The sequence below is a fragment of the Ovis canadensis genome, chromosome Y (assembly GCF_042477335.2).
Source record: "Ovis canadensis isolate MfBH-ARS-UI-01 breed Bighorn chromosome Y, ARS-UI_OviCan_v2, whole genome shotgun sequence".
In the NCBI taxonomy this organism is placed as follows: Eukaryota; Metazoa; Chordata; class Mammalia; order Artiodactyla; family Bovidae; genus Ovis; species Ovis canadensis.
The window spans coordinates 12347333-12368426 of record NC_091271.1 but is presented as its reverse complement, the minus strand read 5'-3'; the positions used below and the strand labels follow the sequence as shown (position 1 = coordinate 12368426).

General features: G+C 40.7%; 1 protein-coding gene across 1 annotated transcript; it reads left to right on the top strand.

Annotated features, from left to right (window-relative positions):
• Positions 1-15681: 15681 nt before the first annotated feature.
• LOC138431391 (heat shock transcription factor, Y-linked-like) lies at positions 15682-17342 on the top strand. The gene is made up of 2 exons (XM_069573496.1): positions 15682-16191; positions 16623-17342. Exons 1-2 carry the CDS (start codon positions 15682-15684, stop codon positions 17340-17342), a joined length of 1230 nt encoding a protein of 409 aa, XP_069429597.1.
• Positions 17343-21094: the final 3752 nt, after the last annotated feature.

Sequence of the window (21094 nt, the reverse complement as noted above, 5' to 3'; positions counted from 1 at the left end):
AAGAAAAAGCCCCATGTGAGTAATGAAACAAGTCCACATCCTGAACTGTCAAAGAGATTCACAGTGTTATATAGAGAAAAGAAGAGGGAAGAGCTAGATAGATATGATGAGGAGGAGAAAAGAAAGTCAAAGGAAAAGAGAGCAATCAAGCCTGTAATGAAATCCCTGAGTGAAAATAGATATTAAAACAATAGAGTCTTAATGCTACAGCAACGGCAACCCACTCCAGTACTCTTGCCTGGAAAATCCCATGGATGGAAGAGCCTGGTAGGCTGAAGTCCCTGGGGTCGCTAAGAGTTGGGCACGACTGAGCGATTTCACTTTCACTTTTCACTTTCATGCATTGGAGAAGAAAATCTTAACCCACTCCAGTACTCTTGCCTGGAGAATGCCAGGGACAGACGAGCCTAGTGGGCTGCTGTCTATGGGGTCGCACAGAGTCGGACACGACTGAAGCGACTTAGCAACAGCAGCTACAAAACTAATAGCAAATATCAGAAAGCAAAATTTAAAACATAGACTAGAATTTGGGCTCCCCAATGTGCAATAGAAAATAAATCAAAAAATAATTAAACACAAAAATTAGAAAAAATATTGTGGGGTCTGTTCAGTGTCAGGCAATCCCTTGCTCTAGCTTGCACTTTTTTTCAAAGTCTGCAATAGTCCTTAAATGCAATTTTACTTCTTGACTTTAATCTGTTGTACCTGTCACTTCTGGAATGGATCTCCTGTTTTATCTTTACTTAGGATGGCCTCCTCAGCTTACAAATCTTTTCAACATCTAATCTTAGCCATAATAGGAAGTGGTAACAGTAGACTTTATTCAGGGTCACTTGCCCTTCTGTGCGGTGGAGAGGCAGGAACACTGCAAAGAAATACCACTGGGATTTGTGGGGAACCCTGGTATGAATGGAAAGCACAGGGTCTGCCAAAATCCAAGGTGATGTGCACTTCTCAGATCCAACCACTCAAGCTCCTGGGTGCTCCGTGAAGGTGCAGTCACAGCTGGGCCATGTATCTGTATCTCATGCACTTCCCAGGTCCATGCTGCTCAGGTTCCAGGATGTTCCAGAGTACATGGTTCCAATGAGCAACTCAGGCTCTCGGGATAGCTGTGATGTCATAGTACCTGGTGGGCCATCATTTTCGTACACTGCTCAGGTTCAATCTGGGCAGTTTCTCAGATACTTCAAAAAGATACAGTCCATGGTGAGCTGTGCATCTCCTCAGAGGAGCTGATCTCAGGTTATGACACTCTTGGCAGCTTTACACTGTCCCAGATCCCAGGAAGCCATGGTTAGAGGCTGTTCATGGATAGACTCTGCTCACAGCTTAGAAGGAGATGCAGTCTCCTGGGCCTAAAAGTTTATGGCCTTCTGCCTCTGGTTATCAACAGAAACTTTGCCTCCTGGGAGGGCTGTAATGGAAGCTGGCTTGCTCTCCTTTGGTAAATACTAGGGTACAATCTGTTATGTGAGCAGGTCAGGGGTCGCTTTGTGGTCTTAGAGCCTTCTTATAGGAACATTCCTTTTATTTATTAAATTTTTTTAAATTTTATCTATCTAGCATTCTGTGGTTCGGGCTGCTACATTACATTAGTCCTCTCAGAGTGTCCTCAGGGCATTGAAACCCCATCTTTATTCTAAGGACTGAAGATGCAGAGGGCGCCTCCGTACATAGCCCCCACTCAAGGTGGTTGAACACGAGAGTGTGAGGCAATTCTTCACTGATAATTGCCTTTTTGGCTTGAATTCTGAGATGATTTTTGTTTGAGGGGGAGTGGGTGCTTATACTACGCTCTGAGATTCCAAAGTGGCCCACTGAATCAACTTCTGAGAGGGTTTCCTGCGGTATGGAAACTTCTCCTTCTCTAATAGCTTAAGATGAATAGTTCCATAAACATAATCTCTGAAGAAGAAGATTTAACTTCAGGATCAGGGACCAGACTTGATCACTCAAGAGCTCTTGCACAGCAGAGTTTTATTAAAGTAAGAAAAGGGACAGAGAAAGCTTCTGACATGGACATCAGAAGGGGACCGGAGAAAGCCCCCCCGACCCCACCCCTTGCTAGTGTTAGCTAGGGTGTTACACACATTTTAATATAGCTATTATAATAAATCAAAAGAATGTCTCAAGTTTGTGAAAATTTTACCAGACCTATTCCCACAATTTATATTTTAGGATCAAAGGATTAGAATTTAACAATAGAAAGACCCTACCAGACCCACTCCGATAATACACCTTCTAAAATATTAGGATTAGTCAGAAGGTTTTCAGAAAGGAGAAACTGTCCTCAAACATGATACACTGTTGCTATACAATCTCAGTTACAGAGTTTAAACTGAGTTGTTTTCTGTGTAATCATCAGTTCCATTTTTAAAGGAAAAAAAAAAGCACTTTATGTGACTAAGACTAAGGAATATAGAGAATATAGGAATATAGAGAAATGCAAACAACCAGCAAACAAACATGTTTGCCATTTTCTCCTCCTTGAGAATTCTAGACCCCTCCATCTCCTCCTCAACAATCCAGACACCTTTCTCTGCTTTGGGGAGCCCAGACTTCTTATCAAACTAACTCAGAATTGGCTTTCTATCCCCAACACAAGTTCAGTTCAGTTGCTCAGCTCAGCTATTTGTAACCCCAAGAACTGTGGCACACCCTGCTCCTCTGTCCATCACCAGCTTCCATAGCTTGCTCAAACTCATCTCCATTGAGTCAGTGATGGACTCAATCTCATCCTCTCTCATCCACTTTTCCTCCTGCCTTCTTCTTCATTTGTGAGAGTCAGTTCTTCGCATCAGGTAGCCAAGGTATTGTAGCTTCAGCTTTAGCATCAGTCCTTCCAATGAATATTCAGAACTGAATTTCTTACTGACTGATTTTATTTCGTTGCTATCCAAGGGACTCTCAATAGTCTTCTCCAACACCACACTTCAAAAACATCAAGTTTTCAGGGCTCAGCTTTCTGTATAGTTCAACTCTCACATCCATTCATGACTACTGGAAAAATTATAGCTTAGACTAGAAAGACATTTGATGGCAAGGTAATGTCTCTGCTTTTAAATATGCTGTCTAGTTTGGTCAGAGCTTTATTTCCCAAGAAGCATGTATCTTTTAATTTTATGCTGCAGCCACCATCTACAGTGACTTTGGAGCCAAGAAAATAAAGTCTCACACTGTTTCCATTGTTTCCCCATCTACTTGCCATGAAATCATGGGACCAGATACCATGATCTTCATTTTTGAATGTTGAATTTTAAGCCAGCATTTTCACTCTCCTGTTTCACTTTCATCAAGAGGGCTCTTCAGCCCCTCTTCGCTTTCTGCTATATGGGTTTTGCCATCTGTGTATCTGAAGTTATTGCTATTTCTCCCAGCAATCTTGATTCAGGCTTGTGTTTCATCCAGTCTGGCATTTCACATGATGTACTCTGCATCTAATTTAAACAAGCAGGGTTACAATTCAGAACCAGTCCATTGTTGCATGTCCGGTTCTAGAATCAGTCTCTATCCCTAAATCATTTGTTCCTCTATTCTTGTTTATCCCTTCTCCTACCTCATTATTGGCCTTTCTGGGTATCTAGTGTCCTCTGCCAGCATATAGAACTTGTTTAGTGAAAGTTACTCCATATCCTGACAATCTTTGGAGGTATTTACTGAGGAATATTTGAACTCCTTCTCATATGTCACTGCCATCTTAGGATGAGTCTGCTGAGTTTATTTTCAGAGTATGCATTCTGTCACTACTAAGCAAGTGCTCTAAAGTAAGCATACTGTCAACATAACACCATCAAGTACTGTTTAGCTCATAGTGTGAAGCATGCACTCAGTGAAGCTACTGAGCTCACCCTCTGTAGTATGCATCCAGCAGCAACTTACTTTGAACTCTGAAGTATGCTTCTTACCACTGTTGTGCCCCATTTGGTGGCAATTATCCTGCAGTTCATGATCTGACACTCATGAGTGTATGCACCACTACTTCGGATTATGCATGCAGCAACTACTGAGGTTGAAATCACGAGTTTGCATTCTGCTTTTACTAAGAATTGAATTAGGGCAGGTGCAGTATTTAGCTAGGACTCTGGAACATACATTACAACTCTAGAGCATAAGTATCACAACCAAGTGCGTCTGCACTCTGGACCTGGCATGTGTTAACGACTGAAAATGCAAGAAGCTTTTCACAGTTACTGACCCCTGATTTGAAACTGCTGCTGCTGCTGCTGCTGCTGCTGCTGCTGCTGCTGCTGCTGCTACTGCTGCTAAGTCACTTCAGTTGTGTCCGACTCTGTGTGACTGCATAGATAGCAGCCCACCAGGCTCCCCTATCCCTGGGATTTTCGGGGCAAGAATACTGGAGTGAGTTGCCACTTCCGTCTCCAATGCATGCATGCATGCTAAGTCGCTTTAGTCTTATCCGACTCCGTGCGAACCTATGGACAGTAGCCCACGATGCCACTCTGTCCACAAGATTCTCCAGACAAGAATATTGGGGTGGGTTGACATTTCCTTCTCTTATTTAAAACGACTCATGCTACAAACACTGAGCTTGCCCTCTGGAATATGCGCTTGTCAATACTGAGGCCGCCATGTAGAGGACTCTCGCCTGGACTACTTAGTTTCCAATCTGGATCACCCTTTCTGCCACTATTGAGATTATCAACAAGCTTTAGAACAAGTGCATTTCTGTCACTGAGACTGCACAGTAGAGCATACATCCCATCACTCCTAAACCTGGATTCTTTAGGATATGGCCTGCCACTACTGAGCCTGTCCTTAAAACATGCATGTTGTAAGTACACATACACTTTTTGTATATTACACTCTGGATCCTGCATCCCTGTACAACTGAAATTGCCTTCCAGAAGAAGAGTTCATCACCGGCTGAACTTTCACTCTAAAGCATAAATATCACGATCAGTAGCTTGTTGCTTTATAGGTAAGTCAGGCCACTACTCAACCTGCACTGTAGTTCAGGTGTGCCTAAACTGTTACTGAACTTGCACTCTGAAGTTCGCTTCTGGACACAACTGAGCCAGCACTCCTGTAGACAGAGTGAGTTTAAACACTGGAGGATATTGTATGCCTCTACTGAGCATGAGCTCAAGTGCAGGCATCTGGACATGGCTGAGAACATGCTCTAGTTGCACACATGCCACAGTAACTGAACGTGCAGCTGGGAGTACAGATCTCATGACTACAGAGTGAGTACATTTCATCATGGGTTTTGCACTACTGAGATTTACTTAGAAGCATATATCCCATCATGGCTGCGTGTGCCTTCAAGAGCCAATGTTCTGACACTACTGAGACTGTGCTGTCAAGTAAGAATGCCTGAACTACACAACTGCACACTGAATCATGCATCCCAGCAGTATAAATCCTAACACTACAGCACACTTGTCACTTCTGAGTCCTTAAACTAAGCAGGCATGGCACAGCTAGTGAACATGTGGTCTAGAGCATGTGTGTGGCCATTACTTATTTCAGACTCGGAAGCCTGTGTCTTGCCACTTGTAAGCCCAGACCCCAAAATATTCACGTTTCAGCTACTGATTCTGCACCCTGGTACACTGCTTTATCACTGCTGAGCCTGCCTTATACAGCATGAGTTCCAGTACTACTAATCTTGCTCGATGGCCTGTGTGCTTAAACCTGTGAGCCTACACTCTGCAGCTGAAAATTACCAATGACTTGGCTTGCCCTCTGTTGCATATTTTCCCCACTGTTCTTCCTGAACTCTAGAGCAGGTGTCCCAACTACTGAGGTTGCACTCTGGAGGACCTACTCCAGGAGGCTGCTTTCTAAAACACATATCCTACCCACAAGTGAACCGTCATTCTAGATCAACTGTGTGACCACTAGTGACCTTGAATTCTGAAGTATTATATTAACTTCCTTGAGGTATTGCTCGAGAAGGTGTGTGCAACAATTACCCCAGTGACATTTTATACCAGCCATTTTGCTGCTAGTCACCTAGCACTCTAGACTGTGCAAGCTGTGAGTAGTGTACCTGTATATATATGGGTGACATGCCACCACTACAGACTTGGTGTATACTTCATATGTCCTGCCTCAATTGGTCGTGTGTCACAATATGCATATGCCACAACCCTTGCGCTTGCACTGTTGAGGGCTTGTCTTCCCACTACTGAGCTTGTGTGGCAGAGCAGGTATATCACATTTTCTGAATTTAATCTCTGGATATGCAGCCAAAAATAAAAACCCAGCTTTCAAGAGAACATGTCCCTCTGCAGTCTGCACTCTTGAGCAAGAGCACTGCAACTCCTGAGACAACACTCTGAAGCACATGTAGAGCAGGCATGCTGCATCTGCTGAACTTAGCTCTTCAACATGCCTCTCAACAGTGAAACACACTTTAGGCATATCCCTGTTAATACAGACCCATGATCTAGAGCAGGCATGCTTCAAATACTGAATCTTGGCTTTAGAGAACACGTGCTTCATCTTCTGAGATGGTGCTTTTGCGGATTCTCCCCACCACTACTTAGACTGTGCTCTAGAGCGGGTGTGACACAAATAGTAGGATGGCACTTTGAAGCCTGCATGCATCACTACTGCGTCTTAGCTCTAGCCTGGAAGTACTGAAACAGCTTAGCTTGCAATCTGGAGCACACGTTCTGCCACTAGTGTGCTTGCACTTAAAGCAGGCTGTCTGAAGCCATCCCATTGGCACTGGCAACATGCTTCCAGCCACTGCTGAATGCACACTAGAGCACAGTTCCTGCCACTATTGACCATGTACTCTACCACAAGATGTCTAAAACTGCTCAGTTGCATTGCGGAGCATACCTCTTTTCACAATTAAACTTGCATTCTACAGGAAATGTTACACAACCACTGATCTTGCGCTCTAGAATTGGCACACCATAAATAATTTTCTTTACATTTGAAGCATGTGTCTGGCCAACACTAAAGGTATGCTTTAGATCAGCTGTGCTAAAATCACTGAGCTTGCCCTCAAGAGTATATCCGAACTCACATTTTATAGCACACACACTACGACGGTGGATTCTGTGCTCTAAAACTCTCTTGAAATGAGAGAACAAGATGATGGAGCTGTAAGTGGATGTGGAGTACATCTCTCCATGGATACATCAGGCATACACCTTCAGACACAGAAGAGTAATCAGAACAGTACCGGAAAGTAGACAGGAGTACCTGACAAGTGGAAAAGAATATATAGAACCATGCAAAACTTAGTAGGATGAAAGAACTGGGGGTAAATCAGGAGTATTAGTAGGACTGGATCTACCCTGAGTGGGTGAAGCAACTGAAGCTGAGGTCCAATCCCACATTGGGTCAATCGTCTGAATCATAGAATACACATTTAAAGCTGAGAGTGAAACAGCTGATCTGTGGAAAGCTAGGTGCAATGAGAATCAGAGGGTCCTTGCTGCAGCCATACATTCCCCAACAAGGACATCTATCCCCTGAAAGGCACGGTGGCTGGGAACTGCAGTTTAGGGATTTTGCAAAAATTCATGGGGAGGGCTGCTGTTTACTGGGGAGAGATAGAGAGAGGGGGTGTGAGGGAGGAGACTGTGGTAGGGTCTGCCTGTGCAGGAAAGCCAGGCAGCCATGAAAGCAAGGCAATAACACCGAGTCACATGTAGGGGGTGGAGCAATCACCATAGCCTCTCTCTCCCCACATGCTAGCATCAGCAGTTACTACAATAGTGAAGCTGACCCATCAAATGCTGAACACACTGAAATGCAGAGCAGGACATCACCTGCAGGGTCCTCCTTTAAGTGCCTGATGCACCATGCTAGAGTAGAATCCCACTCAGGATACTCCTTAAAGTGTCAGATGCACTGATTTACACAGTAGGACCCCAGCCAGGAAGTTCTCTCTATGTGTTGATACATTGAACGACAGAGAAGGATCCCAGGCAAGGAAGCCTTCTGAATGGCTGAATAGGTGGAACTAGGGAGAAGACTGGCCAAAGACGCCTTCTTATCACCTGATACAAGACCTAAAAAAAAAAAAAAAAAAAAAGATTCTGGTAGGGCCATAACTCCTGTGGTGTAGTTAGTCTGTGTCCCTGCACCCTCCCCATTTGACACCACCTGAGTCCCTCAAAGCCAAGCAGCTGCTCCACCTTCACAGTCAACTCTCATTGGAAAAAAGCTGCTACAGGTTAAAAAAAAAATCTTGCAACTATTTGCACAGGATTGCTTCAGTCTTGTCTAACTCTGTGTGGAACATATTTCACCACTACAGAGAAGAAGCTCTAAAATGCATATACTGGAACAGCTGATCTTTTCCAGTCTTGTAGCCACTGCTGAGTTTTCCAAATTTGCTTGCATATTGAGTTCAGCACATTCACAGCACTATCTATTAGGATTTGAAATCACTCAACTGAAGTTCTGTATCTCCACTAGCTTTGTTTCTATTGATGCTTCTTGCGGCCCGCTTGACCTCACATTCCAGGATGTTTGGCTCTAGGTGAGTGATTAGATCATGATAATTATCTGGATCATGGAGATCTTTTCTGCATAGTTCTTCAATCTTTGCTGTATAGATTTTTGCTACCTCTTCTTAATATCTTCTGCTACTGTTCAGTCCATAGAATCTCTGTCCTTTATTGTGTCCACCTTTGCATGAAATGTTCCCTTGGTATCTCTAATTTTCTTAAAGAGATCTCTAGTCTTTCCCATTCTGTTGCTTTCACCTATTTTTTTGCACTCATCACCGAGGAAGGCTTTCTTATCGCTCTTTGCTATTCTTTGGTTCACTGTATTCATATGGGTATATCTTCCCTTTTCTCCTTTGCCTTTTGTTTCTATTCCTTTCTCAGTTATTTGTAAGGCCTCCTCAGACAACCATTCTGCCTTTTTGCATTCATTTTCTTGGGATGGTCTTCATCACTGCCTCCTCTACAATTTCATGAACCTCCATATGTAGTTCTTCAAACACTCTATTATACCTAATGCCTTAAATATTTTCTCATGTCCACTGTACCATCATAAGGGATCTGATTTAGGTCAAACCTGAATCATCTAGTGGTCTTCCCTACTGTCTTCATCTTAAATCTAAGTCTATAGCAAATACTGAACTTCCACTCTGAACCTTCCTTCTTACAAGTATTTGTCCACCATTTTAGAGCACTTTTGCTGCACCTATTTATCTTCACTCTGAAACATACGTACCGTCACTCCTGAAAGGATGCTCAAGTGCATGCATTTAACTCCTACTGAGCCTACGCTCCACAGTAGTCATGCTGATCTACTAAGCTTGCATTCTGCTGCATGCATCTTTCACTATTTAGATTATGATACTGAGGTCATGCTGCAACTGCATAGTTGCAATCTCAAGCTTATCTTCTTCGACTTTCAGCTTTTATACCAGCACACATGTTCTGCCCCTCCTAAGCCCGCTTTCTTGAATAGATATGAAACAACTGTTGAGGTTGTATTCTGGAGCATGTCCCTGTGATTTCTGAATGCACTCTTTTTTATTTCTTCATATTTCTTTTAAAAAATGATTTTTTTCATTGGAATAGAATTACTGTGTATTACTGTGTTGGTTTTTGACATATACATCAAAATGAATCAGCCACATGGATATATGTGCCCCCCTATCCTGAACACAACTCAAACCTCCCTTGTTACCCCATGCTTCTGGGTTCTTCCACAGCACAAGAGTTGGATGTATCTTTCATGCATTGAACTTGCACTAGTCATCTCTTTTGTATATGGAAATGTACCTGTTTCAATGCTATTTTCTCAAATCATCCCATCCTTGAACTCTCCCACTGAGTCTCAGTGTCTGTTCTTTATATGTGGATCTTTTTTACTATCCTTCATGCAGAATCATTGTTACTGTCTTCCTAAATCCCATTTATACACATTAATAAACAATATTTGCCTCTCTCTTTCTAACTTTTTTTTTTACTCTGAATAATAGGCTGCAGGTTGAACTGCCTCACTAAAAGTGACACAAATATATATTTTTCTGTAGCTAAGTAATATTCTGTTTGAATATATAACACAACGTCCTTATATTTTCATTGGCTGATGTGCATCTAGATTACATCCATGTCATAGTTTTGTAAAGAGAATTGTAATAAACATTTCGGTACATGTGTCTCTTTTGATTGTAATTCCCTCTGGGTATATGCCAAGAAGGGGTGTTGTTCAATTGTATGACAGTTCTAGTCCCAGTTTCTCAAGGATTCACCAAATTGTTCTGCATGCAGGTTGTACCAGTTTGTGTTACCACTAGCAGTGTATTAGGATTAACTTTTCTCCACAACCTCCCCAGGATTTCGTGCTTGTAGAATTTCTGGTGATGGCCACTCTGAACAGTGTGACATGACTACACATTAATTTTAATTTTTTGTTTCTCTAATAAGGAATGATTTTAAGCATATTTCCTGTGTTTGTTAGCCATCTGTATGTCTTCTTTAAAGAAATGTCTGTTTACGGATTTTGCCCCCTTTTAGAGGTGCCGTGAAAGTGCTTCACTCAATATGGCAGCAAATTTGGGAAACTCAGTAGTGGCCACAGGACTGGAAAACATCAGTTTTCATTCCAATCCCAAAGAAAGGCAGAACCAAAGAATGCTCAATCACTGCACAATTGCATCCATCTCAAACGCTAGTAAAGTACTGCTCCAAATTCTCCAAGCCAGGCTTCAGTAATACATGAACCATTAACTTCCAGATGTTCAAGCTGGTTTTACAAAAGGCTGAGGAACCAGAATCAAAATGCCAACATTAGCTGGATCATTGACAAAGCAAGAGAGTTCCGGAATAACATCTACTTCTGCCTTATTGACTATGCCAAAGTCTTTGACTGTGTGGATCACAGTAAACTGTGGAAAATTCTGAAAGTGATGGGTATACCAGACCACCTGACCTGCCTCTTGAGAAACCTATATGCAGGTCAGGAAGCAGCAGTTCGAACAGGACATGGAACTACAGACTGGTTCCAAATAGGAAAATGAGTCTGTCAAGGCTATATATTGTCACTCTGCTTGTTTAACATATATGCAGAGTATATCACGAGAAATACTGGGCTGGAAGTAGCACAAGCTGGAACAAAGACTGTCAGGAGAAATATCAATCACCTCAGATATGCAGATGACACCACCCTTATGGCAGAAAGTGAAGAGGAACTAAAAAGCTTCTTGATGAAACTGAAAGAGGAGAGTGAAAATGTTGGCTGAAAGGTCAAAATTCAGAAAACTAAGATCCTGGCATCTGGTCCCATGACTTCACTGGAAATATGTGGGGAAACAGTGGAAACAGTGTCAGATTTTATTTTGGGGGGCTCCAAAATCACTGCAGATGGTGACTGCAGCCATGAAATTAAAAGACGCTTACCCTATGACAGGAAAGTTATGACCATCCTAGACAGCATATTCAAAAGCAGAGACATTATTTTGCCAACAAAGTTCCATCTGGTCAAGACTATGGTTTTTCCAATAGTCTTGTTAGGATATGAGAGTTGGACTGCGAAGAAAGCTGAGCACTGCAGAATTGATGCTTTTAACTGTAGTGTTGGAAAAGACTCTTGAGAGTCCCTTGGACTGCAAGGAGGTCCAACCAGTCCATTCTAAAGAAGATAATTCCTGGGCGTTCTTTGGAAGAAATGATGCTAACGCTGAAACTCCAGTACTTTGGCCACCTCATATGAAGAGTTGGCTCACTGGAAAACTCTGAAGCTTGGAGGGATTGGAGGCAGGAGAAGGGGACGACAGAGGATGAGATGGCTGGATGGTATCACTGACTCGACGGACATGAGTTTGCGTGAACTCCGGGAGTTGGTGATGGACGGGGAGTCCTGGTGTGCTGCAATTTATGGAGTTTCACAAAGTCACACACGACTGAACTGAACTGAATTGAACTGAACTGAACTGAAGCAACTGACAAAGAATTTATCTCAAAAGTATACAAACAACTCCTGAACTTCAATTCCAGGAAAATAAACGACCCCATGATAAAATAGGTGAAAGAAGTAAACAAACATTTCTCCAAAGACGACATACAGATGGCTAACAAACATATGAAAAGATTCCCAACATTACTTATTATCAGAAAAATGCTAATCAAAACTATATAGAGGTACCATTTCATGCCTGTCAGAATGACTGCTATCCAAAGTTTACAAGCAATAAATGCTGGGGAGGGTGTGGAGAAAAGGGAATGCTCTTACACTGTTAGCGGAATTGCAAACTAGTATAGCCACTATGGAGAACACTGTGGAGATTCCTTAAAAAACAAACAAACAAACAAACAAAAAACTGTAAATAGAACTATCATACGACCCAGCAATCCCACTTCTGGCCATACACACCAAGGAAACCAGAATTGAAAGAGACACGTGTACCCCAATGTTCACCACAGGGCTGTTTATAATAGCCAGGGCTTGGATGCAACCTAGATGTCCATCAGCAGACTAATGGATAAGAAAGTGGTGGTACACATACACGATGGAGTATTACTCAACCACTAAAAGGAATACATTTCAATCAGTTCTAGTGAGGTGGATGAAATTGAAGCCTATTTTACAGAGTGAAGTTAGCCAGAAAGAAAAATACCAATAGAGTAAACTAGCGCATATATGTGGAATTTAGAAAGATGGTCATGATAAACCTGTACATGAGATAGCAAACTAGACGGATGTATAGAACAGTCTTTTGGACTCTGTGAGAGAAGGTGAGGGTGGGATGATTTGGGATAATGGCATTGAAACATGTATAATATTATTTGTCAAACAAATCGCCAGACCAGTTCGATGCATGATACAGGATCCTCGGGGCTGGTGCACTGGGATAACCATGAGGAATGGTTTGAGGAGGGAGGTAGCAGGGGTTTTCAGGATAGGGAACACGTGTACACCCGTGGCAGATCCATGTTAATGTATGGCAAAACCGATGCAATATTGTAAAGCAATCAGATTACTCTTAAAACAAATTAATTTATGTTAAAAATAAATAAAATAAAATTGTGTCCAATGTGAGGAAAACAACAGCATTTTTTGAACAATATCACTAAGTAAATTGAGTTGCAATTTTCTGAGTTCAAGGTGCCCTCATAATTATGAGCCCTAACTCTAATTACAGAAAGAATAGTGGAAAATGAGCTAGATTAAAGGAGAGCTTTTCAGCAACAAGATATTAATGTTTAAGCCAGAAAGATATTAAGTAATGTAGGGCTTCCTACACAATTTATTAAGATCTTGGGAGCTAGCAATGAGTTTGGTCACCTAAATAAAGTTGCCTAAAATTATATTTTGATATATATATATATATATACATATATACACCTGTCTATGCATGACTGTGTGTATGAAAAAAAGTGCAATGGCTTTTAATTCATGTTAGGTGTAATAAAAATGGGAAAAAAAGAAAACCCAAATGTAGAACGATTCAAAATCTACTCAATTATTGAATATTATGTAAGTTGAAATACTTCAAAATATGTTTTCTTGGCTGCATGTAAAATATGAGGACTCTTTTATATCATTCAGCTCTCTTCTTTTCATAAATATATACCAATTTTCAAATGTTTGTCCAGTTTAATGACAAAATACTCATATAGAAATATATATATTATATATAAAGAAGAGAGATATGTTTTCATATCATAAACTATTGATAGCAAGCTTAGATTTTAGAATTATTTCCAACTCCATGCTCCATCTCAACAGAAAAAAGCCAAAGTTGTTGCAGACTCATTCACTCCAAGAGCTGGGAAACATGAAAAAGGAACTGAACCTGCACTGAGATTTTCTGTCACATTTATGATTGAGCTCTAAGTCCAAGACTGTTTTTCCTTTCTTGTACTAAGCAGTCCCTTCTTAAGATTGAAAAGCATTGAAATTGAGAGAGAGGTAGGAGATTTTTGACCTCCTCACGTTCAAAAGTAATTTTAATCAGAGAAGCTAGAAAAGACAGAAACAGAGGAAAATGATCAAGCAATAGAGAATAATAATGATTTAGCCATTAATCAAATTCAAGGGTCTTTAGTCCCTCCTCAAGGGCCGTCGTGGAGAAGGAAATGGCAACCCACTCCAGTGTTCTTGCCTGGAGAATCCCAGGGACGGGGGAGCCTGGTGGGCTGCCGTCTTTGGGGTGGCACAGAGTCGGACACGACTGAAGCAAATTAGCAGCAGCAGCAGCAGCAGCAAGGGCCATCGACAACATTCTTAGCAATATCCTGTAAACAGTTTTAGAGATGCTAAAGCCCAAACCAGGCTGAAATTAAAGTACATAGTTGGAACTAGACTGTCGATGATGTGGACTCCCAGTATCCTCAGTAATAGGCCATTAGTAGAATGTCCCAATATTGATCACAGACCCCATGTTCCACTCTCGCTCAGTCATTAAAATATTTCCCCTGAAAGTATTTGAAGGCTTGTGTTTTTGAAGCAAGAGCTGCTAAGACATCTTCCTCGGTACTACAATAAACACTTTTTTTTTTTTTAATTACTGAAACCCACAGTCAGTTCATAATTTTTTTTGCACAGAAGCAAGTAGACCAAGTTTGTGAGGGTAACAGTACTGAATATTAAGAATGTGTCTATAGAAGGATGATAAATCACTTGTATTTTAGAAATAAAGTAGATTTATAGATGTGATTTTTCGATAACCCTGTATGTGAGACAGCAAAAGAGACACAGATGTATAGAAAATTCTTTTGGACTCTGTGGGAGAGTGAGAGGGTGGGATGATTTGGAAGAATGACATTGAAACATGTATAATATCATATATGAAATGAGTCACCAGCCCAGGTTCAATGGATGATACTGGATGCTTGGGGCTAGTGCACTGGGACTACCCAGAGGGATGGTATGGATTCGGAGGAGGGAAGGGGTTCAGAAAGGGGAACACGTGTATACTTGTGGCAGATATATGTTAATGCATGACAAAAGAAATACAATAATGTAAAGTAATTATCCTCCAAATAAAATAAATAAATTTATTTTAAAAAAGAGAAATCATCCACAAACCTCCATACCTATGTTGAAACCAAGCACCACCCAAGAGCCAATAAGTTCCAGAGCAAGACATACCACAAAAATTCTCCAGCAACACAAGAGCATAGCCCGGAGCTTCAATATACAGGCTGCCCAAACAGCAAGCATAAACATCTCAAAACTCGCTACTGGACACTTCATTGCACTCCAGAGAGAAGAGATGCAGCTCCACCCACCAGAACACTGACTCAAGCTTCCCTAACCAGGAAACTTGACAAGCCACTCTTCCAACTCCACCCACAGGGAGGAATCTCCACAATGAAGAGGAACCACTAACTGCCGGAAAGAGAAAGGCCATCCCAAACACAGCAACCAAAACAAAGCAAAACAAAACAACAACAACAAAAAAACCTTTAGTAATGAGGTGTTGCATCCTTCATGGTTTTGGTTATTATTTCTGTAAGCAGTCTGTATTTTAAGTTGATGCTGAAGTAAACACTGGTTGAAAATTACCCTTCAATTGCTAGGAGACCAGTGACTTTGTGATGTCACAACTAACCTTAGATTGCTAGGAGACCAGTGATTTTGTGATGTCACAGCTTTTTGACTGGGAGGACCTCTGTGATGGTCGAGAGAGTTTCTCTCTTTAGGCCAGCCAAACATCATTTGAAGTTGCATTGTGTAAAACTAGACAAATGAGAAAATTATCTGAAGAAAGATTTCCCTGAGATGGCACATATTTCTTCAGAAATTCAAGATGGGCCTCCTAAAGATGAACCCACTGGTTCAGAAACCTCCATTAGATCTTCTTTGTATGATTATACAACTGAGGACTCAGTTTTGAGATCTATGATTGAAGAATATGCTTTTCAGGCTTTATCTGAGGATCTTGTGATAAAAAGGCCACACTACACATATTCTGTCTCTAAAAGAGATGATGTGAATGATTTTCTTTCACTCACATTTCCACAAAAACTTTGGAATATAGTTGAAAGTGATCAGTTTGAATCTATTTGGTGGGATGACACAGGCACATGTATAGTGATCAATGAAGAACTCTTTAAGAAAGAAGTCTTGGAAAGAAAGGATTCTTTCAGAATATTTGAAACCAAGAGTATGAAGAGTTTAATTCGACAGCTTAACCTTTATGGATTTCATAAAAAGCGGCAAACTGTTCAAAGATCGGCTTCACTACCTGTCTTTCTGGAAGAAGAAAACAACATCTCTCTTTTGAGTAAGGTATTCCAAAATTTTCACTTATTGACAATATGTCAGATTAACTCATGTGACCTAGAAAGCATGTTTATATATGTAGGTAAAACGGAATTTAAACTTGAGATAACAAATTGTTGAAAAAGTTTTATTTTTTTTGAAGTTGAAAACAGCTGGAGGTTAGATTATTGGATGTTAACAAACTTTCCTAACAACTCGAAATCAGATACAAGTGCTGAAGCTTCTTAAAATGATATTTACTATATATATATACAACATACTTTTAGTTGAGCATATTTTTTCCTAACATGTGACCTGTTAAAACTATCAACAGAGGTATTTTAGTTGATGTTATTTAATTGGTTCCATTAAAGGAATACGTTTTTATAACTTAGCTTTGTTTGTCAGTTTTACCTTGGTTTATAAAGAAACTAAATAATTTAATTCTTTGATTTTAGTTACAGACCTACTATAATCCAAATTTCAAAAGAGGCCATCCCCAACTTTTAGTAAGAATGCAAAGAAGAGTTGGAATTAACAATGTGTCTCCAATATCTTCATTAGTTCAAGATAACAAGAAGCATGCTAAAGCAAGTGTCAAAAAAGATGATCATAACTCTGAATTTCTTCCAGAAACTAGTGGAGAGAGCGCATTTCCAGCCTCCACAAGTTTAAGTGTGCCTTTCATACAAAAGCCTCATACCAGCCAGATAGTCACTCATACAAGTGCCCTATCTCCAGCCCAATCAGCAATATCAGTTAGACACACAGACCAGATTGTGGTAGATCAAACTGAAATTTTTAAAAAGTTGAGCATTTTTAATTGGCACTCACAGAGCAGCTACCCTCAAGTAAATGGCCACGTTGAGGACTTTGCCACTACAACTACATCTACTTCTCGGAAACACATCGAATCTCCATTACAGAGCAGTTATTCTGGACTGATGGTGGAACCTTCTAAATTTCCAGACAGGCACAGAGATATGTCAGCCCATGACAGTCCTTTTCTTAACCTGCAAGAGAGAGGCAACTCATGGTTCTCAGTGTCAACAATCGCTTATACATCTGCCTCCTCTCTTTCAAGTAAACTCATCAATAATCATCATTATGTGAAAACCACCCTAATTAAAAATGATCTATCTAACATTTGTCAGATTATGGAGCCTAAGGGAGATTGAAATTTGCATTTGTAGATGTCAACAAATATCTACAATTCTTGTATTTGAACAATAAATTTCCATGTTCATCTTCATAGTTTCATTTTCTATTTCCAAACAAGGAAGAGTAAAATGAGGCTTTAGTTCAATGGTTGGCTATTTTAATGCATGGTTTTATAAACTCATCAGTTCAAGAAAACTTTCGTTATGCATCCTAGGTAAATGACACCGGATATAATATTCGTAAGCAAGAAAATGAGAACAAAGCGAAAAGAGGTAATGGGTGTAAAGTGATTTCTGAAACCATCCCTGATGAAATGAAGGGGTGCTAAATTAGGATGGTATGGGTGAAGGAAGAGATGCAAATAAAGTTAGAAAAATGAAAATATACAGTATGAACTTTGGTGCATTCACACATTATATTCTATTAGTTACTGGTAGAGTCTTAAAAGGTTAGACAGCAATTGCTTTCATTATAGAAATTCATTCTGTCTTTGAAAATATAGATATTATAGCATGTCCAAAATCTTGATTCCAATTATGCCATCACTGTAAAGATAACATGACATAATGAGTGACTGGCCCATGGTCAGCACAAGATATGTACTTTACAAGATGTATGCTATCGGTTCATTTTGGTCTGCTGTCCTTAAGGACACTTTTTATTTCCTGACACCAAGATTCCACCCGATAATTCCAAATGCATTTTTAGACGTTGCTTATCTGTTGCCACAGAGACAGAGTAAATTCGTGGTGGTGACTGCAGCACATCAGCGTGGTTAAAAAGTTCTTGAACAACATGATATCTGTTTTCCTTAGTAATTTCATTATCTTTCTCTTATACTGTGCTTCTGAAGCTACAATCACGCAAATTATTTTCAATCATGCTAAGCCCCTTCTCACAACTTTCTCTCAACATTTTCTTCGGATTGGAAGGAACTTCTGTTTGCCCTCCCATGAAGGAGAGCACAGATATCAGGTCTTTAATGTATCTTTCACATAAGCTGAAACATAGAGCCTGCCAATGACACATTTTAAGTGCTTACTGAATTATCAATAAAGAAATGTAATAACCAATCAAATGCTCTACACATTACTCAACAACATTCTATAACCTGCACTACTATCATAGTTCACCTTTGCTATTTACTGAGAAAAATTTCCAAGTTGATAAATATTTATTATATTTACATGGGTGTGCGATTTCTCGGGAGGCATGTATTCCCGTGTTTTGAAGAATAGTTCACGTTTTGATGTCATTTTTCTCTTGTGTTATTTTGTTGTGTCAATCAAAGTCTTTGGCATAGTCAAATAGGAATGGATGCTTTCTTGGATTTCTCTTGTTTTTTGGAGGACACAACAGGTGTTGACAATTTAATCTTGGATTCCCCAGCCCTTTGTAAATCCAGCTTGAACATCTGGAAGCTCATGGTTCATATTCTGCTGAAACTTGGCTTGGGGAATTTTGAGCAGTTCTTGAGATTCTCTGCTGTTGCTGCTGCTGCTAAGTAGCATCAGTCGTCTCCGACTCTGGCGACCACATAGAAAGCAGCCCACCATGCTCTGCTGTCCCTGGGATTCTCCAGACAAGAACACTGGATAGGGTTGCCATTTCCTTCTCCAATGAATGAAAGTGAAAAAAAAAAAAAGTGAAGTCTCTCAGTCGTGTCTGACCTTTCATGACTCCATGGACTGAAGCCTACCAGGCTCCTCCATCCATGGGATTTTCCAGGCAAGAGTACTGGGGCGGGTTGCCATTGCCTTCTCGGCAACTGTGTGAAATGTGTGCAATTAAGCAGTTGTGTGGACATTCTTTGGATTGCCTTTCTTTGTGGTTGGAATGAAAACTAACCATTTGCAGTCCTCTGGCCACAGCTGAGTCTCCCAAACTTGCTGGCATATGGAGGGCAACACACTCAGAGCATCTTCTTTTAGAACTTGAAATATCTCAACTGAATTCCATTACCTCCACGAGGTTTGTTTGTAAGTATGCTTCCTAAGTCCCCTAGACTTTGTATTACAGGACGTCCGGCCCTAGGTGAATGATCATACCATCGTGCTTAACTGGGTCATAGTACATAGTTCATCTGCTTAACTGGGTCATAGTTCATAGTTCATCTGTTTATTCTTCCCACTTCTTAATAGCTTCTACTTCTGTTACGTCCGTACCATTTCTGTCCTTTATTGTGCTCATCTTTGTATGAAATTTTCCCTTGGCATATCTGATTTTCTTGATGAGATCAGTAAGGATACAATTCTATTTATTTCCTTTATTTATTGGCTTTGACAACTGTGGAAGGTATTACCTCTTTTTACTATTCCTTACGAGTCTGCATCCAAATATGTATCATTTTCCTTTTTCTCTTTTCATTTAGCTTCACTAATCTTCTCAGCTCATTTTGAGGCCAGGTAATTTTCAGTTCAGTTCGGTTCAGTCACTCAGTCATGTCCAATGCTTTGTGACCATCGAATTGCAGCACGCCAGGCCTCCCTGTCCATCACCAACTCCTGGAGTTCACTCAGACTAACATCTATTGAGTAAGTGATGCCATCCAGCCATCTCATCCTCTGTCGTTCCCTTCTCCTCCTGCCCACAATCCCTCCCAGCATCACAGTATTTTCCAATGAGTCAAGTCTTCGCATGAGGTGGCCAAAGTACTGGAGCTTCAGCTTTAGCATCATTCCTTCCAATGAAATCCCAGGGTTGATCTCCCTCAGATTGGACTGGTTGGATGTCCTTGCAGTCGAAGGTACTCTCAAGAGCCTTCTCCAACACCACAGTTCAAAAACATCAATTCTTCAGTGCTCAGCCTTATTCACAGTCCAACTCTCACATCCATACATCACCACAGGAAAAACCATAGCTTTGACTAGACAGACATTAGCCGGCAAAGTAATGTCTCTGCTTTTGAATATACTATCTAGGTTGGTCATAACTTTTCTTCCAAGGAGTAAGCCTCTTTTAATTTCATGGCTGCAGTCACCATCTGCAGTGATTTCGGAGCCCAAAAAATAAAGTCTGACACTGTTTCCACTATTTCTCCATCTATTTCCCATGAAGTGATGGGACCGGATGCCATGATCTTCATTTCCTGAATGTTGAGATTTAAGCCAACTTTTTCAGTCTCCTCTTTCACTTTCATCAAGAGGCTTTTTAGTTCCTTTTCACTTTCTGCCATGAGGGTGGAGTCATTTCCATATCTGGGGTTATTGATATTTCTTCCAGCAGTCTTGATTCCAGCCTGTATTTCTTCCAGTACAGTGTTTCTCATGATGTACTCTGCATAGAGGTTAAATAAGCAGGGTGAAAATATGCATCCTTGAAGTATTCCTTTTCCTATTTGGAACCAGTCTGTTGTTCCATGTCCAGTTTTAACTGTTGCTTACTTACCTGCATACAGATTTCTCAAGAGGCAGGTCAAATTGTCTGCTATTCCCATCTCTTTCAGAATTTTCCAGAGTTGATTGTGATCCACACAGTCAAAGGCTTTGGCATAGTCACTAAAGCAGAGAGAGATGTTTTTCTGGATCTCTGTTTCTTTTTTGATGGTCCAGTGGACGTTGGCAATTTGATCTCTGGTTCCTATGCCTTTTCTAAAGCCAGCTTGAACATCAGGAAGTTCACGGTTCACATATTGCTGAAGCCTGGCTTGGAGAATTGTGAGCATTACTTTACTAGCATGTGAGATGAGTGCAATTGTGTGGTAGATTGAGCATTCTTTGGCCTTGCCTATCTTTGGGATTGGAATGAAAATTGACCTTTTCCAGTCTTT